This window comes from Hippichthys cyanospilos, chromosome 16 (genome assembly GCF_059441005.1).
Source record: "Hippichthys cyanospilos isolate Australia breed blue-spotted pipefish chromosome 16, RoL_Hcya_1.0, whole genome shotgun sequence".
Lineage (NCBI taxonomy): Eukaryota > Metazoa > Chordata > Actinopteri > Syngnathiformes > Syngnathidae > Hippichthys > Hippichthys cyanospilos.
The window spans coordinates 14,327,306-14,354,046 of record NC_142384.1 but is presented as its reverse complement, the minus strand read 5'-3'; the positions used below and the strand labels follow the sequence as shown (position 1 = coordinate 14,354,046).

General features: G+C 45.7%; 1 protein-coding gene across 4 annotated transcripts in view; it reads right to left on the bottom strand.

The window, feature by feature from the left end:
* tnrc18 (trinucleotide repeat containing 18) overlaps positions 1 to 26,741 on the bottom strand; it is a 52,086-nt gene that overhangs the window by 7,207 nt on the left and 18,138 nt on the right. For 2 of the 4 annotated variants that reach the window (XM_088436706.1, XM_088436705.1), the window contains 23 exons: positions 24,705 to 26,360; positions 21,196 to 21,280; positions 20,836 to 21,050; positions 19,312 to 19,500; positions 18,734 to 18,918; positions 18,221 to 18,626; positions 16,378 to 17,271; positions 15,956 to 16,101; positions 15,738 to 15,871; positions 15,561 to 15,671; positions 15,273 to 15,453; positions 14,880 to 15,180; positions 13,934 to 14,161; positions 10,849 to 11,022; positions 9,376 to 9,803; positions 8,956 to 9,093; positions 7,520 to 7,661; positions 7,316 to 7,433; positions 6,209 to 6,284; positions 5,765 to 5,873; positions 4,843 to 4,959; positions 2,861 to 3,007; positions 33 to 1,723 (listed from right to left, as the gene is read on the bottom strand). In XM_088436706.1, coding sequence (XP_088292832.1) covers positions 33 to 1,723; positions 2,861 to 3,007; positions 4,843 to 4,959; positions 5,765 to 5,873; positions 6,209 to 6,284; positions 7,316 to 7,433; positions 7,520 to 7,661; positions 8,956 to 9,093; positions 9,376 to 9,803; positions 10,849 to 11,022; positions 13,934 to 14,161; positions 14,880 to 15,180; positions 15,273 to 15,453; positions 15,561 to 15,671; positions 15,738 to 15,871; positions 15,956 to 16,101; positions 16,378 to 17,271; positions 18,221 to 18,626; positions 18,734 to 18,918; positions 19,312 to 19,500; positions 20,836 to 21,050; positions 21,196 to 21,280; positions 24,705 to 26,360 — 7,871 coding nt within the window. The remainder of the gene's footprint in view (positions 1 to 32; positions 1,724 to 2,860; positions 3,008 to 4,842; positions 4,960 to 5,764; positions 5,874 to 6,208; positions 6,285 to 7,315; positions 7,434 to 7,519; positions 7,662 to 8,955; positions 9,094 to 9,375; positions 9,804 to 10,848; positions 11,023 to 13,933; positions 14,162 to 14,879; positions 15,181 to 15,272; positions 15,454 to 15,560; positions 15,672 to 15,737; positions 15,872 to 15,955; positions 16,102 to 16,377; positions 17,272 to 18,220; positions 18,627 to 18,733; positions 18,919 to 19,311; positions 19,501 to 20,835; positions 21,051 to 21,195; positions 21,281 to 24,704; positions 26,361 to 26,741) is intronic. The other 2 variants (XM_088436707.1, XM_088436708.1) reach the window with 2 other exon arrangements.

Genomic DNA, 26,741 nt, shown 5'->3' with positions numbered 1-26,741 from the left:
CCATGAGATCTGCGGTAGGGTTGACCGCTCACCTGGGTGGGTTTCCCAAACCACTTCCACAGCTGCCTGGCCGGAAGGAAGGCCGAGATTTTCGGCCTGTTTTCCACGCTGGGGAGCCGCTGACGTTTGGCCAACTCCTTGGTGGTGGGGAGGTGGACCCCATCCCGTCGCTTTGGCCGTCCCACCTTTCCTTCTCCCCCGCTTGGCTTCGGTTTAGGAGGGCGGCCCCTTTGGCCGGAACCCTTACCGGTGGCCGGTTTGGCAGCTTTCACCGGAGCGGCGGGAGTCGGAGAGGTTGAGGGGGAACGGGAGCGAGGGGACGCCTCCTCGTCCTCCGCTTTGACGTCCACCTCCTCCTTCACGTCCTGCCCTTCCTCTTGCGGTTCCTCTTTCACTTTGTCCTGTGCTGCAGGCGAAGACAAGACTGGGCCCGGAGGAGGGGTGGGGGTCCTCTCTTCGTCGGAGCTGCAGGAGGAGTCGTCGGTGGACGACGAGGATGAGGAAGAAGACGAGGACGACGACGAGGACGAGGAAGAGCCCGAGCAGGACGAGGAGGACGAGGAGCAGCTGGAGGTGCATTTCTTCTTCTGCTTCACGCTCCCTTTGCCGCTTTCGGTTTCCGACTCGGAGCTGCTGCTGCTGCTACTTTGGGACTCCTCCTTAATCGTCCTCTCCTTTCTTCTGTTCTCCTCCTTTTGCTCTTCGTTTTTGCCTTTGTCTTCCCTGGTGTCTTCTTCCTGTCCTCTGCATCTCTCCTTAGTCAGCACGTGCGCAGCGTAGGGCGACTCTTTCTCCCGCAGGCCAGAATCGCACTCCAGAACTCTTGGTTTGGACTTGAGAAGTTTCTGGTCGGCCGCGGCCAAAGGGGTGGGATTTCTTCTGACATTCTGGCCCTCTAGCAACATCAGAGCCTTGGTCTTTTTTGTCTTGGGCGAGGTCACGCCCTCGTGATCCAGCTTTACCAGGGGCTCGGAGGACACCGGCTTCCGCTTGACCACGTCCCCCTGTCTGGAGGAGGGCTTGAGCCCGGACATGGAGTTGGGCTTTGACGCCAACTTCTCAGATGGCATCTTCAGTTTGGGTCCCGAAAGCGTTGCCGACGATGAAGCTCTGGGAGCCAGAGGGGAACCGGATTTACCCGCCGACATCCTCGCAACCGGGTTGGGAAGAAGAACGGATCCGATGGATCTGGAGCTGCTGTGCTGGTCCGTGGCCGGTTTGCTTTTGGCTGTGGAGTTAGAGGCGGACCTGGGAATTGAGGCGCTGGCCTTTGCTGCACTAGATAGCGCTGTCATGCTGGGTTTGGGCGCAGGCCTGTTAGATGTACCGATGCTGCCGCCGTTCTCTCGTTCTTTGCGCTGGCCGTTATATGAAGTCAGATTGGGCTCACTGTACAAGTCTACAGTTAGGACCTTCCCATAGGTGGATGGGTAAGATAAAGATGTGAGTTTAGCTTTAGACTTAGTGGCAGGGGCTGAGCTGGTCTTTCTGGGTGCTGCAGAGGTAGGGCTACTAGAAGGTGATGTGATGGAGCTCTTGTGTCCCGGTTTTGCCAGGGCCCCAATAGCGGGCCGCGAAGCAGGCCGAGGCTTCTCCTGAACTGTTTTGTGGACTGACGAAGTCCTCTCCTGGCCTACTTTGGTCAAATCCGGGACTTTGTCTGGGGGCTGGGTGGACGACGGAGACTCTGTCTTCTCCTTGCAGTCGGAGTTCAAGGAGGTTTCTGAAAAGAAAAGTGTTTTCTTTCAACAACCTATTCTAATGACTATAATCACATGATTCATGTTCCATTACAGCCAAGTCGAGGTGATTCCTATGATTTGCATTATGAGGCATTGTAGTTAACAAACCGCCAAGTAAACTCGTCTTGCTTTAAAACATTTTTAAAAAAACAATAGCAAACGTTTTGAGGCTTTTTTAGCAGCAAAAGTTTGTTTTGACTTCATTGTGTTCCCAGTTGCCATGAGGAGTATTTCTGAGGTGGGGCAAACTTGTCCAGACAGTTGAAAAAAAAAAAAAAAAAAACTCTCAAGGATAGCAATGCGTAACAGCCAAGAAGTAAACTGTTGCAGTGGAGGCGGAGTAAATGCAACATGGCAATGTTGTTCTTCCAGTAAAAATTTGATGATTCATGGTGTCATATGTGTCACTGCCTTTGGTCATTTAATAACTCCTTCAGTGCCAGCTATTTTCAGATCATTCTTTAACCTATTATTTGAAAAATATCTACATACAGTAAATACCTAGGATTGATGTCTCTAAAGATGAATAAATATGTCAATTGGTTAACACCGAGTTGAATGCCACTTTGAATGTTATGAGGCAGACACAGCAAATTAAAAAAAAAAGGTTTTCATAAGAAAGTGGGTGTGGCTTGCCACAGCGATAATCACGGGCAAAAACACATTTTCCACTCGCTGCTGACTGAAAAATGACATTGCATGTGCTTATAACTCAGGTAATAAAAAAATCACAGCTTTCCCGTTTTCTGACTTTGGTCATGTGACGTGAGTACATTTAATGCCATTAAGGTATTAAGTGTACGTGAAATGAATCTAGTTTTCAAATTAATTATCCATAAAAAAATTTTTTTTTACTGGTGGACATTGCTGAACAAGTTTAGCATTAATGGCAGATTCCGCTTTTTTTTTTTTTTTTAGCCTTGCTCACTTTGCATAGCAAAGTATGACATCATGATGGCTAGCTCTATTTTAACCCTTGAATAATCTGTGGGAGTCATGTTGGGATTTTTTTTTACCCAACAAAAAAGATGCCTGCATTTGTCTTCAATGGAGAGTAAAAGGCAGTAAAATGGAAAACATTGCACATCTATCATGAGCACTGAGCCTGTTCAGCTCACCTGGTTTGGGTTTGGGCTTTCGCCCAGGTTTTCCCTTGACTTTTGGGGTGCTTTCATCAGTCTTGACCTCTTTGCCCTCCTTGCTGCATTTGCGCACCCTCCTGCGAGAACAGCTGGCCACCAGAAGTGCAGGGGAAGGCTCAGCGCCTGCTCGGGGGACACACGAGGCGTCACACATTTGACTACTTCTCCTAAGGAACATCATCATGACTAGAGATGAAACTGGATCGCCATTTTAGACAGGGATGCTCCGTAATGAAATGCTTGGCTGAAACTGAAAGCCAAGAATGGGAAACGCTTGGTTGACTTTGGGGGAAAAAAAGTCTATGAATGTGAAAAAAAAATGCACGCTATGGCTTTGAATAATATTATTTTGCATTGTTTCAAAGCCAATTTAAAGGGGAGTCATTTGAATGTAACCAGTTTTTTTTGCGGTAAACGTTATATTTATACATAATTTATACATCCAGGCCAGTAAAAACTGTTCAAAAAGGGGATTAGTAACAAAAAAATGCTTAAACGCTTATCCACACAGTGTTGCAGGCTTGCTGGTGCCTATCCCAGCTGACTTATATCAATAGGCGGGGTTGCTTGACATCCCCGAAGTCAATTTAGCACATCCAATACTTGTTTTTGGAATGTGGGAGGAAGCTGGAAGGCCCGATGAGGACCCACGCGGGCTCGGGGAGAACATGCAAACTCCACACAGGAATCCCAGGTGGATTTGAACTCGGGTCCCTGAACTGTGAGGCGGACCTGCGCCACAGTTTATCAGTAAACTGTGAATCAATTTATTTTGAGAAGAAGCCCTTGACTGCTAACGGGGACTAAGTAGCACTCTGATATTTGTGACAGCAGTTCCCTTCCCCATTATTTATTCACTCAGAAAGTAACAACATAAAGTAAGCACGTCCCTTTGCTCCAAAAATGGAAGATATTTATTCAAGCTTCTGGCACCGTAACTTGTTATTGGAAATGCTTGCAGTTCTATTCCTTTTCTACAAAGTTGTCTTTGGCACATTTTAGATGTTGTGTATCATAATAACGCATTCATCTCCAGAGGGTAAACTCCCTTTTGACTGTTATTTTTGTTTCGTGCTCGCATGCAAAATGGATTTGGATCAGGTGAGAGATGTCAAACGGTTGGTAAAATGCCTTGCTGAAGGGCTCATCAAATGCCCGAATCCGCGTTTCTTTGTACTTTTAGGTTAGTAAATATCACAATGGGGAAGCCTCGGTCTTTGTACTTAACTCACTCAATGCCAGGGACATATTTTCACGTTTTTTAAGAGTCCGGACCTTCAATCTCAGATACTTAAGTATTAAACTGATACTTAAGTACATTAAGGACATTAATTTCCATATAATTAATTAATAAAATGATACTTACTTCTGGGATTGAGTCTGCAAAAAAACGTGAAAATGCGTCCCTGGCATTGAATGACTTAAGATTTAAGCTTTAACACACACACATTCTTTATCGCAGACACAAAAATTGCAAGTCAAAGCGACAGGTGGAGCGCTAACCTCGAACCCTAAACTCAGTCCAGCCAATCAAATGCTTGTGGGGAGTTATTTTGAGAACAAGTGTAAATGTAGCTTCTCTTTCTCAGAGAAATGTAGTCACTTTGTATATACAGTTCCTAAAACACAACAAGCAAACGTTAGCGGAATGTTAACGTAACAAACCACGCTGAAAGTGTTGTTTTAAGTTTTATGCGACCTAAAACATAGTTTGTGTGTGGTCAGAATATATTTTTGTGACACCCACACAGACAGGAATCTTGCGAATAAAGACAGGCGTGACCTAAAGCCCCCAAGCTGAATATTGTACTAGCTACAGAGGTCAAACAAAACCCCAAGGGACGATTGTGTAAACAATTGTCCTCTATGCCATTTGGAGGCATGTGATTTTTTTTTTTTTTTTTTAAACATTGTGTGTTGAAATGAGGAAGCAAAGAAAGAGGAACAATCATGCTCACAGTGGATTTTGTAGTCTGGAGGCAGAAGTCGGATGTGAGAGAGAGGGATGCGTCCTGTGTCACCATCGTCAAACTCCACCGTGATAAGATCGTCGTTTTCGTCAATGTCTGAACTTCCTGTTTGGGGGGGGACAGCAAAGTCAGAAAAAGCAGCAACGAGGCGATGCTGGGCACGAGGAAATGCTGGGGGGAAAAGGCTTTGTTTTTGTCATGTGAAGTTTAATTGCAATAAAATAAGAATTTATTGGAGTTTATGTGGCCTGCCAAATGCTGATAATAAACCCGGGTTTTGGTTTTGCCATGTGAAGTGTTATTGTGATAAAATTTTCCTTTAAAAAAAAAAAAAAAAAAAATTCAGGCACCTTGCTGAATGTGGGTTTTTTTTCTTTTTTCAGTTTTAGACTAACCTGTAACCTGTATAAACACTGTAAAAAGTAGCTGTTGAAAGTTGATCTGTATTGATTTTTTTAATGTAAAGATAAGGTTACATGTTTAGGTATACTTATAAATGTTTTTAATCTATAATGATCTTATTTATAGTCAGCACGTCGAGTGTGTGTGTGCGTGTGTGTGTGTGTGTGTGGGGGGCGGGTGAGAAGCGCTAGCCTAGGCTTTTAGTAAACTAGCATCTACATTGATTTTTAAACCTGCACACTACACAAACTGACACCTCCGTCTAATAATGAACTGTAGATTAAAATCGCACTAATAAACATTTTGTCAAACAAATCGCATGGCGTATTTACACTTAGGCATGAATAACATCAGATACAACAACGCCGTACTGTATTGAAAAAGCCCGGTTGATATCATATGTTTGTCTGTGCCGCAAGCTACAATTAAATCATGAATATGACTCATGGCATCCTGCAAGCACGGTGTTGTGTGTTTGTGTCGTGTGTTTGTGTGTGCACTGGCGCACCGTTGACAACCGTGCCAGGATAAAGGCAGCGGTACTGCTGACTCCAGTAGGCAGCGATGCGGGTGCCCTCGGGGAGATAGCGCACCGAAGGAGGCTTCACATCAATGATCTGAACATAGACAAGAAGAAAGGACTTGAAATGTCAGCGCAACGCTAGCACACGCTAAGTGTTTCTTACCGGCGCCGCCTGAGCTTCGTTTATTTATTTCATCAAGAGTACAGGGACAAACTTGAATAAGCCGTGTGCGGCGAGGGGCCGAGAGCTCAGGGAGCTTTAGCGTGTGGCCGTCGCATGACGTATGACCTACTTTGTTTCATGCATGTTTCATGTTTCACTTTCAGCTCTAGCGGCTGCCCTCTCATGTGTCACAAGAAAAGTGAGCGAGAGAGATGCGGCGCGTTTAACCCCGCCGTTCTCATGCGAGTGACGCGCGGGTTACTCACCGCCTCCTGCAGCAGTTGCTCCAAGCAGTAGATGTGCGGCCGGTTGCCCCTCTCGCCCTCCACCACCACGCTGTATCTGCGGCAGAGAATTACAGGAGGCTCAACGCGCCGCAGATGAACGCGAGCGCCACATCCACTTTCCTTGCTGAGATTTCTGTCCCAGACGCAACGTTGCATCATTTCTAATAGAGTTTTATTACGTCTAGTTGGCTGAGGCAGCTCGGGCTATTTTTTATGCAAAGCCACACACACACACACACACACACACACCTTGTTGGCCTCTCAAGAACACACCAAACTGACGAAGTGATTTTGTCTATTGTTGTACATCTTACGTTTACATTCCCCAAGAATATTAATCCAGCCTTCAAGCGGATTAAGTCTAGTTTTCTTTTAAGTCAGTCACATAGGGTTTGAGCACAGCTAAATAGGAAACTAGAGCTGATGTTTTTTCCAGTTTTAGTTTGTCAAACGCTCATATACATTTGTTCACAGTGATTAAGATATTAAGTATGCACGACACCGCATCCCGAGACACTTTGGCTCATGAAATTGAAAAATGTCACATTTTTTATTAGATTTTTTTGATCACATTTAAAGCTATTAGCAAACATTAAAAAAAACACAAATGAAAAGACATCGAACGTCTAAAATGTAAATTAAAAAAAAAAAACTGGTGCCTTGAAATACAAGACTGGAAATAATTGAGTTACTTTTTTTTCTTTTTGCATTAACTTGCATTTACTTGTGAGCACATTGAGACAAAAGCGCTGTATGATGAAAACTTTCCAGGCGAAATTAGCTGTCAAACTAAACCTTAAACAAAGATCAATACACTTTGTGTATTTAAAACAAGCGTATAGACTTAATCTTTCAGTCAACCAGCGTAATGCTAAAGCTAACTAGCGAGCAGACTATGTTGCGATGCTCTAACTCTTCGGCCATTTGATTAAACACAAAAAATGCAGCAATATATCTATACAAACCAAGTCACTAAATTAACTTATTTAAATGACTTAACAAATGAAACCCAGAGCAGATTCTGTCTGACTTCTAAGGATGATGTCCAAAATAGCATCAATGTGAATAAATCTCACATATACTCACATATCAGGCGAGTGCACGGTGTTCACGTGTCCTGCGTAGAGAAGCTGGTCATCCATCGGGATCAAAACCCGTAGCCCGTCCGCCAAAGAGTCCTTGTCCAACACACACTGCACTGGAGCTGGAAGAGTCGGAAAAAACAGAGGATTTGAATGCATTCAGGTTTTTATGAATAATGACCGTCGTGACGCGTAGACAAACGCTGACCAGGTGTGGAGGACCTCTCGGGCACGCTATTGCTGCGCGGAGGGATGAGTTCGTCTTCACTGAAGCTGCTGTCCTGATTGGGCTCAAAGTCTTCATCGGCGGCCATGCTCTCCATCAGTCGGCTCACTGCTCCCCTGGACTGCTGGAAATAACAAACAAGGCCCTTATTTTTCAATTTAAAGCTCATATTTCATCATTCAGGTTATGAAAAAATGGATTTTGTCTCGGTGATATGGATAGTTACATATATCGACTTCATAGCTACAGTATCCACGGCAGCTGGTTACATAAAGTGGACACGCGCATACTGTGATTAGATTCAAGCGGTATAGAAAAAAAAAATTGATTGGCACTGTTTATTATCGTGGGTGTAGTGTGCAGTGATGCAGAACAGCAATGCATCATAATGAAAGATGGTGCTCATAGCTTATCACTACACGAGAGGGTAAAAATAAATAAATAAATAACCAAACAAGCAAACTGCAGCCAAAATATGAAGATGATAATAATCTATTATCACCTTATTATCACATTTTATCTCAGGAACGTCTGCTTAGCTTAATGCTAACAAAAAAAAGGCAAAACACCATTGAAATCTTAATGGTTAGCATTGATACTAGTACTTTTTAAGCAATAGAGGTTAGAAAAATACTGGTGGAGTAACACATGTAGACAGATAATACAACAAAACCCAGACATACTTGTTTATTTTCTCTCCAAAAAATTGTTAGAGGTAAAGTCATACTGTGTAAATTTTGCCTTGTGATGTTTTGCTACGTTAGCGCTTCAAAGGTTAATACCGTGATACTGTGCTATATTTGCTCACGGTTATCTTACTATCAGAATCTGATATCGCCTTATGTCTAGTTATGACTGATGTGATTCATGATTGATACGATACTTGAGCTCTGAGTAACTTTGATGTCATTTTCATTTGACAGGCAAGAGGCAAAATGGCCTCCCGCTGCGATGGACATAAAATGAGTGGATTTTGCTTCATAATTCATAATCCACAAGCAAAATATTCACCAGAATGCCGTTTTTAGACTAATGATGCTGCATAAAACATTCTTGTAGAAGTATATTTTTGATTAAATAATACAAAATCTTACTGAGTCATTTGTAGAAGTATTACACAAAATGTACAATTGGTGGTTTGTGCGTGCATGACTGTACGTTACGGATTCCTCGTGGCCGAGGCATCAAATCATGATGCGCTTACTGCTTAATTCTTTACATATTTCATCTCAGAGGCAAAACATAAGCAAGCCCTTAATGGACTCAGACTTGACACCGCATTCTAGAAAGGAAAATGTGCCTGCACCCATTTATGTCAAAACGTCTGACTCGGGCAGACGTGTTTCGACCTTGCCAGGATATTAAGCAATTAGTAGATGCTGCTAACGACTTCTCAGCTCATCAGTCATCTCACTGACCTCTCGCGCCTTGGTCTTTGCTTTGGATTGGCTCTTCCGCGCCGGGCTGAGGCTCAGAACTGTGGCGCTATCCCTTATCGGACTACCAAGCGAGGACGGGCTGACTGGCAGGGAGGAGGACTCCTTGGTCTTCTTTTTCTGTTTTACACACGGCACAACGCAAATGGTTAAAATGACGGAATTGCGCACAGGGTGGAACAGCCTGCAGTTGTCCTTTCTTGTCAGTAACATTTAAGACAGCAGAGAAGTGCTACAGTCAGTCAAGCGCAGGGAAACCCTGCTGGAACAGTGACGCATGCGCTCGACGTAAAAAAAAAAAAAAGCTGGGAGAGGATTTTGAAGAGAAGCTAGTTTATAATGGAACAGAAAAGGAGTCTCCCACTTGCTGCTGAATAACCGTTCAATAAATAATTGACGTACTTTGCCCTCTCTTGCGCAAGGAGGCTGTTTGGGTCTGGACACGGGCTTAGGGGTGAGCGGCGGGGCCGAGCTCGAAGAGCAGCTCGACAGGGAGGTCATCTGGTTGGCCGAGGCGGTGGCGTCGTGGAGGAAGATCCTCTCGCTGCGTCGCCGGTTCCAGGCTTCGTCCTCGCTGAAGCCGGAGGCGGTCGCCAGATCGAAGCTGAAGCGGCGCCGGGGCCGAGGCGAGGGTCGGCGCTTGATGGGGAGAGGCTTGCGTTTGACGGGCGGCGCCTCGTCCCGCTTGCTCGGGCTGCCCTGTTCGATGCGGCGGGTCGCCGGGGGCAGCAGAGGGAGTTCCGGCGCTGAGCGTTTGCCATGCAGCAAAGAGGGGAACTTCCTCAAACGCAAGTCGGAGCCGGAGTCGGACCACTCGCACTCTGACGAACCTGAAGATGGCGGGAAAGAGTCTCGTGATCGGGAAAAGCGCTTCTCAAAAGGGGCAATGCGAGAATTGATCAACAAATCAATTTTAAAGCTGAATTATTCTTTTTCAATTAAGAGCAAATAAACTGGAACATGAAGCAACACAATGCTAAATCGTGGTACAATTCAAAACATTGCATTACTTTATTTTGTCGAGTTTCAGACAAATGCGCAGTGTTTAGTGATGCAAATTTCCGGCTGACGATCCAGAAATAACACAAAGAAGTTGCTAAGTAAAATGCAATGAGCGATACCGCTACACATGCAGTTCCAAAGTTAAAAAAAAAAAAATCAGGCATGGATGGCACAGCACTGTTTTGAGTCATTTTTCCATCTAGAAATGTTTTGCACTGGTTAGGGGAGGTTGAAAAATATTTTATGGTACATTTGAAAAAAAAAATGGTTGAAAACGACTTTTGCAAAGCAGACTGGAGCAGATGGTGATTTTTCTTTCAACGTTTGCAGATTGAAGCAAAAATCAGCTTTGACTCAAAAATCGTCGTAAACCCCAAAATACAAATTGAATCGTATCCCGAGTTTACGCAATCATGCAATATTTACATAAAAGAAGCAGTAAATTTTAAACGATAGCACTGTCATCCGTGAATTCTTAAAATTGCCACTGCATCGAATCTCATTAACGGTGCAAATGTTGCGGTTTAAAGCCATATAAACGCGTTGGATTTTGTGCAATCAATAATTACAGGAATAGTACTATTGATTACGCGCAAACAAATGCATAATTTAAGAGTGAAACATTACATCCACCACAATGTGACAATTGGCAACAAATGAATATTTAACAACGCAAACCGCAATGCTGAAAAAACACTCAGGCAGATAAACCTGCTCAACCACAAAAAGCACAATCAGAGGAACCATCATATCTGTTAGCCTTTTGTTTACACAGCAGGTAAGATTTTTTTTGTTTGGAATGGGGGTTGCTAGGGGTTCAACAAAAAATACACACGAACAACTTTGTGCAACTTTGGCGTGTTGTGTTTTTACCCATAGTGCTGGAACGGCTGTGATGTTTGCCATCAGGGAAAAGGCTCAAAGGGGCGGAGCTGACCGGGAGAGCGCTCGCCGCGAACCTGGCCAACAGGCCCAGGCCGCTCTCTTCGCAGCCGCCGTCTTCCCAATCGGAATCTTCCTCGTCTTCGTAGTCATCCTCCGAAGAGTCTGTTTCGAAAAAGACAATTTAGCTCGGATGCGGATGTGACACCGCGGTCCCACTGCTCACCGAGCGATAAAAAAAGAACTCTTTTTGATAAGACTGCATCCTGCTTGAAAAGACACAGCAGCCTGGATTGAATTAACACGCACACGCTCATTCACACAAACGTGTCGGCAAATGGAACCCACAGTGCAAAGAGAGCAACGCCATCCAAAAGCCTGTATGCTGTGTAATCAAAATTCTCTACCTCACATTTTCATGCCATTCCTGCACAACCGCACTCACTACCTTGCGACTCCTGACCTATACATTACTATCCATTATTTGAAGCCCCTTAAGGGAACATAAAAACAGCCGAAATCCTCTTGTGACAAGACATTGCGGCAAACGAACAGAACAGGAACAGATAGTGAAGCATATTGCTTGTTAGCGGCGTGTTACTAGAAGTAAGCAGTTGAGGAACGTCTCCTCAGAGTGTTAACACAGGGGTGGATGGATGCACAGTACAGAACAGAACAGCAGTCTGGTATTAACATTCCATCTGCATCACTATAGGGGGTCATCCTAATTTTTTTAGACATGTCGCTGACCTAAATATTAGCTCCTGCTCTCGTGTTGTTGCGGTGGAGCTCCACACAACTTCAAACTACGACCACAATTTTGCTAAATTATCACCCGTCTGACTAGTCTGGAAAGCGAACATCGAAGCATATCATTTTGATACTTTTTTTTTTGCTTTGGATATCCCCTCGCGGTCATAATTTTGCTCTTCGGCACTGAATTGCCGCTTGAGGGTTATCAAAACACTGTGAAACATGGGACATATTTTGAAATGAAATTCTCAGCATTGCAAAATCTAGGATGCAGATGTTGCGCATAACAGGTACTGTGAATCCACACTGTGTTAACAATCGCAAGCAGACAACAGAGAGGACAAGGCAGGAACCGAGAGGACAGCCCTGTGAAGCCCCTTGCTTTCCTTTTTGTTCAAAGTTTGAGTAACCATGGTAACAGCCTTCATCCTAGATCAACATCACAAGGCTAGCTTTTGACATCTTTGTCAGTGGAGACAAGAATCAGTATAAAAGGTGTCACCATGGATCTCAAGAAAAAAAAAAAAAGCTTCAATTTGTCAAGCAAAAACTTAAAATCAGGTGAAAGCTGATATTCTGTGAATGGATTTTAATTTCAGCTTTATGGAAAGTCTTTTGAGCATTCATTCATTATCCTTGATACACATGTTAATGCCTATGTACCAGTATGCTCTGTCCTCTTTAGTTAGGCTACTTGTAGATCAGTGGTAGCTACGTGTACGCTTAGAGTTACATGAAGCCACTAAAGACATTAAAACTAATTGTATTTTTTTTCCAGGAAGAGAACATATTGCTTTTCAAAATAAAAGCAAGTTGACTGGAACATGAAGGAACTTATTGCTAAATTGTGTCATATTGCCTACATCACAAGACATCGAATCCCTTTATTGCATTTTTTTTTCTCTCCTAAAGATGCACATTGTAATTCGTGACGCATTGACCTAATGGACAAATCAGAACGATGTTACAAAATCCATCTTCTGGGGGTGATGACTAAAACTGGCCGAGAGATAACACTACAAACATACTTCCGAAGCTTAATAAATCAAACGTGGATGGCGCAACACTCAAAAAACAAATTGAGAACCACTGTAGTAGACAACTTGCGCAAATATGCACATATTAGTATGCAAATAAAATCCTACCAATCACGTCGTTTTCCTACTAGAGAGGACAGAGTGCACTAGTAGAGACCTTAAGTTTGGTATCAAGGATTTGGAATAAATGCTTAAACGTCTTTCCATGCAGCGCGGTGGAGAAAATAGAGGGGCACATCCTACTTACAGAGCAGGTGACAGGGGTGTGGCCTCAGGCAGGGCAGGGCAGGGCGGGGCGGGGCGGCACGGAGGTGCGAGAGAGCAGCCACGCCTTAGCCAAGTCTAGCTTAAGCTACGCTTTAGCCACAGCGGTGACTCGCTGCGGCGAGGAAGCGTTCGGGCTTAAGGCTGAGCAAGTCCTTGCCAAACTTCTGTAATGTCGTAGCAGCAGCAGCAGCACAAGCACGTGGAACAGGCAGAGAGACACTCAAAGCATCACGGCTAAGACAATTTGAGGTGAGGTGGCGGGTGGGGCCGACAGAGCAGAAGTTGAAAGCAAAAGTTTATGGGGGGGTGTTATTGGAAGGTTTAGTAGACAGACAAAGAGCTCTTTTGTCCAAATATCCCAAACATCAATTTGTGGCATCATCTAGATTAAAACAACACATCCAAAAGAGAAAAAAAACAAAAAAACGGCTCAAGCATTAAACATTAAACACCTCTCTGCAACCTGAAAGCGAGCAGTTTTTCAAACCTTTCCTGGGCCCAGCTCAGGGATATTGGACAAACAGAATGCTCTGGGAGGACATGTTGACGGTGCGGTTGGACAGAATGACAAAAGACGGACAGACGAGACAGATGAAGCCGACACAAGGACCACAGCGTTTCGCTTTCCGTACTAATCAAGTCCAAACCTTTAATAAAGCTTTTGTAGGTACCAAACTGCAATACAACTTTTATGAAAACAAATCTCACAATTCACACAATATTTCAATTCAATGTACAAATTCTACAAAATGCTTTTCAATCCAGGCAATAAAACACCATAGAAATATGTAAACTCTTTAAAAAACAAACAAAAAACAAAACAAAGGCAACTTTGCAGAGAAAGCAGCAGCGAGAAAGAGGTAGGGATGGTCGAGCTAAAGCGCGGTCGGAAAAAAAAAGAAAAAAAAAAGAAAACAAGCTGCCTTAGCAAAGGAAAAAAAAAAAAGCTGTGACAAGACCCGACAGACAAGGAATCATCTGACTTGAACAGTGCGAGGTTCTAAAACGGGGTCAGTAACCTTGATCGAATGAGTCGTCGGAGGAACTCAGGCCCGCTTCCTCGAGCAGCAGGGATAAGTGCTTGTGTTTCTTCTTTTTCTTCTTCTTCTTTTGCGACTTAGCGCTGGACAGCGCGGAGCTTGGCGACGACGCGGCGTGCCTCTTCCGGCTCAGGTTGCTCTGGGATTGTGGCCCCGAGAGAGAGGGCCAGCCCCCTCTTGCAGAATTGTGACCCTCGGAATCGGAGTCTGGCGCGAGGACAGAGTGGGCAATAGTTCAAATCGAGCACACTATATATATATATATATATATATATATATATATATATATGTGTGTGTGTGTGTGTGTGTGTGTGTGTGTGTGTATGCATATACACAGTGTATGCATGTGATTTTAATTTTAAAAAGTATGTGGAAAGATTAACTTGAAAAAAAAATTGTACGTCAAATTGCAATGGCAAATAAACATACATTCCACATACCTCAAACTTTTAACCCTTTACTGGACACAGCGGCCACTTTCAGCCGATAGTCGAAACGGGCAAAAACGGCCCTTATTAGGCACACGTTTTTCTATTTTCAAGTCCTAAACCGGCTTAGAAATTAAGCAACGGCTGTTATAGGCGCTTTCGGACGTTTTGCCTGTTTAGACAGACTGAAAGTGGCTGCTGTGCCCAGTAAAGGGTTAAACATTATATATGGCTGCTTTTGAGCCGAAACCTCAAAAGTCATATCAGTGATTTTTTTTTTAAAACGAAAATCTATACTATCGGTCAGTCAATATGTGTGGGTCATATTTTTCCAAATTGAAAGCGTCAGCTAAATCGCTCGCTAAATTTCACAATGCGATGCGAATGGTTGAACAAACACGGCATTTTTTGGGGTCCCCTCCAAAAAGACGGTTTCGGAGATGGGATTCCGCCCGATGCCGGCGATATGCGCGTTTGTTTTGCAAGTGGGTACTCACTGTTAGAGCAGCTGCTGAGCGCCGATCTCATCGGAGAGAAAAAAGCACTTTTCTTTTGACCTTTCACCTTCCGGGCCACCTCTGAAGCCTTTGCGACCACCTTGTGTTTGCTTTTACACGACGAGTGGACGTTTCGCTCCTTGAGCCGGCTGTCGGCGGACTTGCCCCTGGGCCTCTCTCCTTTGGAGCCCGGTTTACGAGACGCGCCCATGGAGTCGAGCCGCGAGAGCGAAAGCGCTCGGTCCAGGTCGGAGGCCAGCTGCTCCTGCTCGCACACGTGGCCGCGTTTCACCTTCAGCCCCTGAAAGCCACGCGGGCGCGTCGTAAATCAAAGAGGAAGCGAAGAGGCCTTGTTGGGATTCTAAAAACAATACGCGCTTGAGAGCTCGTTACCTCGGCAACATGACCGCCGGATGTGTCCTGGTCCTTCCAGCCCTTGCTCTTTTTCTTCTTTTTTATTTTCACCCCCAAACTCCCCATGGCTGTCTCCTCGTCTTCTCTGGACACCAGAAACCTTTTTCTGTGCCCCTCCCCCGTTTCGGAGTCCTCCGAGTATTGCACCGACCTACCCACCCTGAGACAAGGGAACATTTAAGCTTGAGGACATAGTCGAAACTGCAAAATGGGTCAAATCTGCCAGCTTGTGATTTATAGATCGGCGACTAAGTGGGACACACTCACTTTGCAGGCCTGCCGTCCAGTTTGGGAGGCGTGGCCAAGTGTTTTCTCTTCCTGGGTCGACCCCGGCCCCGCCTAGTCAGAGTCCGCCTCTCGTCCTCCTGCTGCCGTTCGCTGACACGACAAGAAGAGTGAAAGGTGTGTATACGTGCTGGTCGTTGCGAGGCGGTGTCCACTTACTGCTTGTCTCTGCGTCTCTGCAGCTTGCTCATCTCTCTTTGCTTTTCCTTGTAGGTTTTTTGAAGCTCGGCCAGGCGAATGCGGTATTCCACCTCCACCGCGTCCAGCACGTCCATGGACATTTTACTATAGAGCTGCAGGGGGGGGGGCAAACAAACAAAAAAACCTTGAAGTCTTTTCACATTTTCCTTTGTGGATGACCATATTTGTCTTCATACCGGCTCCTCCTTCCTCTGCCTCCAGCTGTACTTTCTGCTGGGATCGAGTGTTCTGGGCAGATCAATGTGGGACTGTTTCTCTATGGCCTCCAACAGAATCTGTCTGCTTGCCTCGAGAAGGCAGTCCAAACCCTTGAGGGTCAAATCTGGTTGGGATGCAGAGAAAAGAAAAAAAACGTACGGCAATATAACATCCATTAGTAACGGAAAAAGAATATTTTTATTTAATAAACGAATGTTAGGATGAAGCTAAAATGCATCAAATCTTGTCCAATGGTTGAATGTTTCTGTACATTTCACACACCTGATGTTTTCTAAAAAGTAGGTTCATCCTTAAAATTCAGCTTAAAACTAAATGCTTTTTGTGAATATTGTCGTTTATATCATCCTCAAGTTCTTCTGTTTCCTAAAAGTGGCCTCACCCTGCTCCACGTTGACGTTCTCCATATCCTGCTGGGCCATTTGGCTGAGCAGGGCCATGCCCTCCAGCGCCATCATCTCCAGTGGACCGGCGCTGCTGCAGTCTGCGGAGTTTTCGGTGGGCTGGTCGAGCGTTGATCCCATCTGGCCGATGGGATACGGCTGAGACATCTCGCTGGCTGTGAGCAGAACAAGCATCCCCGCCATGGGATCTTCGGACTCAACTACCGGAGGAAGTGGTGACTCGGAGGCGGATTGGATTTTGGTGATGTTCTCCTTCTGACTTAGAGCCCGTTGCTTTGGACTAGCTGGTTGATGGGATTCACATGCGCCACTTGTGCGTGGCTTAGTGCATTCCTCCGGATCTTTGTACCCCACCGCTTCAGGCTCAGTTCCATTATGTGGAGAAGAATACGCATCCTGACATTGATATGACTGCACTTCTGTTTTGATTTCTCTTTCCTTTACTTCTTGCCTGACATCACCCACTCTCTGGCTCCGCTGCGGAGGAGGACTAGGAACTAGGATTGGTATCGGGGGAAGTTTCGAGGACGCCCCTACGTCCTTTCTAGTCTGTCGCGCTCCGACGGGACTGCGGCTGCGCATGAGAGGACTCAGCGATTCTGGCGTCGAATCGGACCGGTGCTTTTCCGCGACGGGTTCCTGTTTGGGGAATGACTCATTCTTTGTTGTCAGTTTTTGTGGTTTGAGGTCAGCATTCAGCAGCCTTGAATGGAGGTGTGCTGAAGGCAAGGAGGTACTCAAGTCCAAATTGTGAGACTGACGGTGTGGGAGAGCTTCTGTGTTTTCTGTTGTGTGCGCTGGGTTATGACGAGTTGGGACAGGCGCGTCGAAAGGCGTAGTGATTGACTGATATGGGTAACCAGGTGAGAGCTCTGGAACCAGGAAAAAAAGCACAAACGGTTGTGTAAAAAAAAAAAAAACTCATGCGCATCACTGTGTAGCATAACATTGGCCTTCTAAAAGTTATAAAAAGTTCATATTTTATCTAAATTCTGATCATTATTTTTCCTTTACAACAAACGACTTGAAACACATTTTTGCCTCTTGTTGTCAAAATAAAAGAGATGCACCCCAATTGCAAGGGGAAAAAAATAACAAAACAATTCAGTTAAAGAATCAAGATTCTCAGGATTCTTTACTACGATCCAGTTTCAAAATAAAATTTCCCCAAATCCATTTTAGCCCTCCCCAAAAATCTGTTTTCTGTCCATTCCAGTGCAACTACACTGGACATGCACAACCAAGAAACAACAACACACCACACAAGGTGAAGGCCAGCTTTAAGAAAGTTGTTTTTTGTTTTCAAAGCGGTGGTTGCTACTAGCTACTCCTTGCGATTCCATTTTTTTTTTATTGCCATTACGTTTCTACCAACATCAATATGCTGGAATTCTGGAATGGCGTTTAGAAGCTGTCACTTACGTGGTACATTCAATGCAGTCAGACATTTCCATCTCAGACCAAAATATAGTCCCTCTGTGACGGCAAATATCTAGACAATGTTTTCTTTCAGTCTGTAAAAGCTGACATATCAGCCCTACGTCACATGCTAAAGGCTCGAAAAACAAAAAGCAATCGCGGGTCATGTGTTTTCTGAGATTGGTCGTGTGACGTTTGGAACCTGCCTGAGCATGAGATGTCATTTTCAGTTGACAGTAAGTGGCAAAATCCTTTTTTAAAAGGTATTAATTGTAATTTTAAAAAAAAATATTTTGAAATCAAATGAATTATAGACCAAACATGAAACAAAAATGGCTAAAAGGGTAAAGTACATATTTATGGTGAAAGTCCATGACTTACGTCCGTGACTTAATGACTCACCTGAGCAGACGCCTTGAAAAGCGGGCTTATGTCCATCTCGCCGTTCCCCCCTTTCCGCCTGTCCGTCAGCGGCAGACTCGTGTTTCGGCAAGCGCGGTGAGGACGGGGGTGGCGAGGCCGAACACGGGGAGGACGCGTGCTGCAGCGGCGGGGGCGGGTGAGACGCCGCTCTCTGCCTCCCTTCCTCCGACTTGAGGTTGGTCACCGGTGAGGGTATCGGCGGCAGCGGGGTGAGGGAGGACGTGGAGGGCGTCGGCGAGCGAGACGTCAGGGGAGGCTTGCGGGGATGGAGGACCGGTGAGGGAGATGGGGACGACGCGGACGACGGCCGGGGTTTGGGTTCTCCGTTCTGCTTGTCTGGTTTGTCAGCCGAGTCTGGACGCGGCTCGCTGGCTTTTAAATGCTCCTGAAAAGGCGGATGATACACTTTTTAAATATAATCAGGAAAAAAAATGCTCCATTTTGTACGTATGTGACAGACCTCTGGGTTTGTAGACCACAATTAAGACTTACAACTAACTGCGCACTCCTCTGCAACTCCAGAACCTGCGCCGTGTGCTGCTGGATCATGAGCAGCTCCTGTTGACGAAGGATCTGCTGCTGGGAGAAAAGCTGCAGTTGGGCTGCATGCTGCAGGGACGAGCCCGGGCCGTACAAACCCGGCCAAACGGGGGTCCCGCGCTCCAAAATGTCTCCTCCTGCGCAGAATGTATTCAGAAACATTAAGGTAGGAAAGATAGAGATTTTTTTTTAAGGGCAATACCATTTACAACGAAGAAATGATAAAACAGCCTACAATTAGTTGTCGATTAGTAATCGATTGGTTGTCGATTAATGGCTGCGCCTCTAGATAGGTTATGTATTGTAAATAACGACAGTAGTGTTGCTCGTATACAGTAGTAAATGTGAGAGCAAATATTCGGATGATTTTTGTCGGGCCCTCGTTTTCACATGTTGGCATCAAATTTGAAAATCAGTGTATTTTTGTGTTAATAGCAGCGTTACTTCCAACTTCACTGGACTATTGCACATATAGTCACAAGATTATGAGGTCCAGGTTATCATTCAACCATGACCATGATTTTTTATACCGTAGTGTGGCAGGTGTTCTGTCGGGATGACGATCAGCTTTCCAGTCTGTGAGTCTCTGACAAACTGGTAGGGTGGTGGTATGGAGCCTGGTAGGGATGGCGGGTAGCCCGGTGGAAGCGTTTGGTGAAGGGAGGAAGAGCTCAAGCCTGGTGGAAGCAGAAGGTTGGACGCATATGGATGGGAAGAGGCTAAAGGAGACATTTTTTAAAGCACAAGACAAACATCCAGTATTTATACCCCCTTCTGAGAATGTAACGTGTCCTATCAGGGGCTCACACTGAATTTAGCTCCTTTTGAGAGGATCGTATTTTTCTTCCTCAAAGGCTAGACTGGAACGCTGGGGAGCTCCGTACGCCTGCGTGCGTTTTGTGTGTACAGTTAACGTGCGAGGCCGGAGAAATGTGCGCGTGTTGACATGGTTATTTCTGGACTGGGAATGAGGCATGGGTCTGGAACGTCCTGCAAAGTTCAGGAATGTCTGCGGCACTTGACCCCGTGAGGCGGCTGCTGGTGAACCAACCACTTGAGAGAAAGCCAACACTTGCCTCTGTTACTGTTCCAAACCCAGACTGCTATGCAGCTACATGTAGAATTTCCCAAGCATGTCGTACGCTAGTGTTAAACGGCGTTAGACTGTCTTTAGCACCAGGTTGAATAACTCGGGAGTCAAAGAGGGCAGCATAGATGTCAGCTGAAATGGGAAACGGTTGCCCGTTTAACACACCGGTTAGAAAGCTCCACTGTTGCATTGGAAGTGGGCTTATAAAACACAACCTCATGCTGCTTTATTGGTCTTTTGTTGTTGTTCTGAACCAGTGATTAAAATGGAGGATGATTTTGGTGTGAAATCCTGACAGGATAGGACAATCAAGTTTATGTAGGGATGGGCGATTATTTGAATTAATTCATAATTTTAACATTTAAAAATGAGCTAAACCATGAAATGGAAATTTTGCACAAGTGGCAGAATGCTGAATGGGTGGTTGGCGAGACGTGTTAACAGTCGCTACTAATGTCTAAAAAGAAGCGCTTTTGGCATCACGCCATGTCTCATGTAACCACATGGAATCCCAAAAATTTGAATCAAGCGCCTGCTGACAGTTCCAAACATCTTTTGAACGGGTTCAAAAAGTGCTTGGTGTCATTAGACTTAATCCATGATCCGTAGTGAGTATTTGCCACGGTTCAGGCCACACATGAATCGTGGATTGCTCTGTTAAAAAACTAAGTATGAAAGAAATCTCCGCTAGTGAGTAAGCATGAGAATGAGGTGTATGGTGCATTCAAATGCAGTTGAACATTTCAAACAAAAAATACTTGTAGTTTCCCAAAATTTGTGAAAGTTGAAGACAACTTGCAAATTTGCTATTTTAGCCAGAAACCTAAAGTCATAATTAGCAGTTCGCGAGCCACATAAAATATTGTGCAGGGCTGCATCTGGCCCCCGGGCCTTGGGTTTGACACCTGTGCACTAGACAAATATGTTTGAATCAATAAAAGCATATAATTTTCTGTCTACGTACTATATGGTGAACCGGAGAGCCAAACCGGTGGGGCTCCGGGGCGAGGTAGCCAGGGGTGAGAGGTCAAAGTTGATGGGTCGGGATGCCATCGCCCTGCCCCCCCTGTCACCATTAGGTTAGGGGTCATGAGGCTGGGTGTCATCATATTGGGCGTCAAGCTGCTTGAAAGCAGCGGAGGATGCAACTGGGTGAAGTCGGGCAGTTCTTTGGGGTCTCTGCGAGGAAACCAGAAGCAAACTGAATAAACAACACAATTCCACACAAAACACAAAAAGGATCTGGAAAAATAACCAGAACGTCATCCTTTTTCAGCGGCAGTTTTATTTAAGACAGGCTATCCCCGTCAGTTGTCGGCCTCACCTGAGCATTTTGTCATCACGTTCCAAGCGACCTGCGAGCAATCGGTCGTCGTGGTGACGGGCGCGCTCTTCACCTCGTTCTTCATCTGTGTTGACAACAGAAAAGTCAAGTCATATTTAGTCCAGGTAAACAGCGTGAAGAAATTACTAACGGGATTGAAACCATTCAACTGTACTCCATGATAGACTGCTGTATTTCAAAACAGGGCTTCATTATAGAAGACGACAAGACGGATGCGTGCACCAGAGGTTAATTAACTGTAGGTCAGTTTGGTGACCTCAATCTGAGCGAGCATTCAAAGGCATCGGCACAGTGTGGACCAGACATCATGCATAGTGTTTGATGTCTTGTAGCTTCCTGCCAGTCTGCTCTAGTGAACCATTTGACACAGATCCCACACAGCAGTCAATCCTCAATTCCAAAATGGATGCTGTCTTGCAGTTTTTCTTTACACTGTACAGTACAGTACAACATCTAATGTCGTACCTTAATTAGTCAATCCACAGTCAGATTAACTTGCTAACAACGTCAGTGTCCATTAGCCGCCATTAGGATGAACCAGAACAAAGATTGTGAGCCAGGCAGTTGGGAGCATTGTCCTAACAAATGTTCTTCTGCATGGATGGACGACAATTCAGTGAGAAACACCAACGTCTTTTGGGAGTATTGCTAGAAGAGTGAAAGCTGGGAGACAATACCTCTATCTTCAGATTACATTTCACACTTGAGTATTTTAGAAATCAATGATTCCATTGATTCATTGACTAACTGTCTGCAGCACAGCAGACGCTGCACCGATCCGCCTGTCCATCTCTCGCTTCATCTAACCCTCACTTGTGAACAAGACCCCAATATAGTTCAACTCTTCCACTTAGGGGCAGGGCCTTATCCCCGATCCGGTGATAGCACTCTACCCTTTACTGACTGAGGACCATGGTCTTAGACTAGGAGGTGCTGGTCTTCATCCCAGCTGCTTCATATTTGAATGCCGGGAATGCAAACTTTGACGTCGGTGGTACAGGCGCCAAACAGCCCGAATCAGGGGGTCGGGTACCCCGAACTCTTGAGGTACCCCCCACAGAACTCTCTGAGGGACACAATTGAACGCCAAGACCACAAAGTTCATGTCGACCGGTTGGGTTAACTCCCACGCACCCTTGAGGATCCTGCCGAGGATGTAGAACTGGTCCACTGTTCCATGGCAGGGACAAAAACCACTCTGATTCTCCTGAACCAGAAGTTCGACTTCCTGACGGACTCTCCTCTCCAGCACCTCCGCTTAGAGTGTGATCCTTCTAGAATTGGAACACATCCTCCGGTCACCCTTCTTCGAAAGGGGAACCACCACCCCAGTCTGCCAATCCACAACGCCTCGATGTCCGCACGATGTTGCAGAGGCGTGTCAACGAGAACAGCCCTACAACATCCAGAGCTTTCAGTCTCTCAACCTTCACGGCTAATTAGCCGAGTGTCACAGTAGATTAGTAGCTGTCTGGATGCACGGTGAACTTTAAACTGAAGTTGCTCGAGCTACTGCAATTTAGTGGGCAATGTCCTCACTCTATCAAGGAAAGAATAAACATGAGGATCTCTTTGCACTCTCGCCCTTCACCCAGCCAAGCTGACTCAAGGTCCCCGAGGTACAAAGATGGAGAGAAACGTTTTATCCGACTGTGCTGAACCGTTCAGAGAGAGTGTGTGTGTGCGTGTAGGGCCAAGAGACTTTAACCAACCCTGACATGCTCCGCAGGAAAGATTTCAAGACTGTTACCACGGTTACAGGGAGCCTGCCCCACATGCTATCCTCTTCTGTGTACCACAAAGCCAGTGATTAGCCACCACTTTTTCTCTCGCGCTCACCTCCTTAATTCACACTCCTCTGGACTCCACCGGAACTCTCTCATGCCATCTTTCCAGCTGCCTGTCCAAATCCCTGCATCCACACCTCCTTCAGAAAAAAATCTTCAGCTGTTTGTAAAGAGCTTCTTTTAGAAAGGGGGGTATTTGAGAAATCGGTGCCCTCAACAGGGATGGACGTGCATGCGCAACCACATGCTAATAAACACTCCATGAGTCATCTATTGTACCTCACAAAAACCCACATCGTCTTTCACACATGAACAAAGTCCATCACTCTTCAGGCTCATCATCGCTTAGCAACAAACCAATGGTCTTATTGTCAGTCAAGGCTTATTTGTAGCTTTTAGCCGCGCTCTGTAATGCCGTGCTTAATGCAGAGTGGGTGGAGGTGAGACTGGGAACTGTAGGCAGCCCACAAGCTTCAGAAAAGAGTGGAAGAGAGAGAGAAGGGGGCCCTGAGGTGGGACAAGGAGGGGGTGCTTTGCCAAATAACTCCAAAGTAGAGACATTGAAGGAAATTAGAAGAGAGCAGTGAATGAGAAAAAAAAAAAAAAAACCAAAAACCACTTGGCACCGTGACACAGAAAAGGGACATAGAAACAAAAAGAAGACCAAAAACCGAAAGGTAAAAAAGAAGAACAAGGTTACTGGCCATAAATCAGCAGAACATCAAAACGCATCACATGACGCAATTAGTAACCCAGACAAAAAGCTGTTCTGTCATCTTTAGGCACCAATGCCTTCAAGTCAAACAGTGGAGAAAATATGACTCCAAGCTAAAGAAAAATGAATCATTATTAATTCATAGAAACCAAAATGAGAGATCATTTGCTCTGGGTTCATTTATTCAAGTATAACTGCAAAGAAGCATGTGATGTGAAAGCAAAAGGCAAAAGAAAGTACTGTACTTTGCCCGACCCTGTAATAGACTCATCGACTTGTGATCTGAAGTCATTCAATTCCAACGGAGGCGTGTGGGGAAGGGATGTTGTACAAAATGATTTGGCTCCAGCAAAAACAAGCACTACAGGGTTGTCACTAACAATTATTCTAATAATCAAATAATCCGTCAGTATTTTTTTGATCAATCAATCAAGTGGATTTTTTTTTTTAACATTTTTTAATTTTCTTCACTTTTATTTAACTTGTTCTCTACAGCCCTGGTTAACACATTTGATCCCAAGACGTACTTATATATCTTACAGTTTCAGTTAATCCCAGGTACATATATGCACAGTATATATTTTTTAATATATATAAAAAAATACATATCTCTTGGGCCCTAATTTTAAGGCTCAAAACAATCAAATAGCTAAAATATCTTTCCATTGATTTTGTAATCGATTAGTTGAGTAATCGTCGCTCCTCTAAATCGTTACCTAAGAAATGTAATCCATTTTTCATAACAGATTAATCAATTAGATGGCTTTATGAATTTAAAATGGTGTAAATCCTCATGTTTAGCTTGTAATTAAATTAAAGGCAGATATTTTTTACCTTTAGAATAGAATAAACAACATTTTTGCTTATTTTCAAACAATGATATGGGCCAAAGCACTGAGTGAAATATAATCAATTTGTTTTTTTGCATTATCAATTTGAAAAAAAAAAAAGGGGGGGGGGGGGGGGGGTGTCAGGGTTGAAATTACCTTTAATAGCCAGTGGCAGATGGGGTCTCTGCGGTTCCGAGGATCCAGTGGTCTGCTTGCTGCTGGTGCTCTCCCTTTGCCGGGCGACAGCAACGGCGATGCCAACCGGGGGGTGACGCACCTCTCCCTCAGTCTCTCGACCAAAGGAGCGGGCGCTGTCGGGTCGGTCCTGCTCTCGTTTCAGCTGGGGAGGCACCCTCAACGAACCGGAAGCGCTCGGGCCAACAACCGACCTCTCCCTGTCTCTTTCCCGCTCTCGATCCCGCTCGCCCTCCATCCCGATACTCGCCAAACCTCCGAAGGGCCCCCGGGTGTCCGCCGCGAGCCGGGAGGAGGAAGCGGGCCCCTCGGCGGCAAAATTCCCACTGTATTTAATAAGACTCTGCATGGCCGAGACCTCCGAGGGGCCGGAGCCTCTCTCCCCCACCGCGGACAACCCTGGTCGGTAAAGGGCAGACGGGTCCAAATAGAGTCTCTGACTCCCTTCCTCACCTGTGCGGCTTTGCCCGTGCTCGGGGGCGTGCGTTTGCGGGGAATGCCTGTGCGTGTTAGCGGTGGGCCGACCGCTCGAGTGAGGGGATTGGGAAACTCGCGTGTGTCCGTGTTGGGCGGCGAGGGCGGCCATGTGATCGGTAGCAAAGTTGCTCAAAGGACTGATGGGATTCCAATTTCTGTCCGGAGCGGCCCGCTCCAAGCCCAAACGACTTGAGTGCTTGGACAGGTCCCGGGCTTCTGGGCTAAACCTTGACTGGGAAGAGTCCTGAACTCGTTTGCCAATAGAACCATTGGAACAAATGATAGAACCTTCCTCCCGATGATTGCCGGAGTCGGCGGGCTGGGAAAGTCGAGGATTTTCTACGAGGCTCCTCTCGGGAAATCTGTAACTTTCCCGCTCCGGCTCTTTGTCATTCTCTCGCTCTCTGTATTTATCGCCGTGCTTGTCGCGGGCCTGCGAAGCGATCTGGATGGGCCCGACTCGCTCATCATAAACCTCCACGGAAGGTACGTAAGTCGGCGCGCTGACTCTCTGCTCTCTTGTTGACTCTCTGAGTGTGTGGGGGAGGGGCACAGCAGTGATGGGGGGCTGCAGGGCAGGAGGAAGGCTGTAGAAGTGGCGTGTCCCCGCTGGAGTGGAGTCAGTCCTCCTCTGTCGATCTGAGTGAGAAGCTGTCAGCGAGTTTGAGTTATTAGCGTTAGAGCGATGTTGAGCCCTGGAGCCCGCCTCCCCCTCTCGACCCCCTCGGTCGGCGTCGTGTCCGAGAAGCCTGCTCGCGCCTCCGCCCCCGCCCGGGGGGAAGTTGGGGAGCACGGGTGACGGCCTTGACCGAGGCTCCCCCGAAGAGGGTTGAGAGTTTGATTTCTGTTGATGATGCAGAGCCCAGCCATCTTTCTCCGTGTCCCTCTCCCTTTCTTTTTCTCGCTCCTTGTCCCCGGGGCGCCCCCGGCGGTCTTCCTCAATCCTCCCGTCGAGCGTGAGGTCCACCACGCTCTGCTCCTCCCGTGACCGCTCTCGGTCACGTTCGCTTCGATAGGACCTTTCTCTGCCCGCGTCCCGGGATGTCTTTTGGGGCGGTGTGGAGCTGGACAGTGCGCTTTGAGTAGCCAATGGGGGGTGGAGGGGTGACTGGCTAACAGCGGCCGGCAGGAAAAAGCTCTCTGAAAACAAGACAAAAGTACAAAAATATCAATACATACATACGAGGCAAATATTGATGTATGAGCGTATTAAATATTTTGCCCTAAAATGTAAACATACAAAGCTGTCAAAATCAATTGATTTTGAAATGAGATACAACACAATAAGAACTATATACCTTGATGAGTCGAAATAAAGATGAATAAATAATAAATGTTAACTCATACACGGCCAGCCCAACTAAAATTTATTTTTGACTTGTATAACGATCAATGGTGGTCCAGTAAAAATGGATCTTGGACATCTATTGCTGTTAATAGTAGTGAACAAGTTAAATTTGCTTTTTTTTTTTTTAAATAAATAAATTCTTGGCATATCCTCGTGTCAGTAGAGAGCTATTT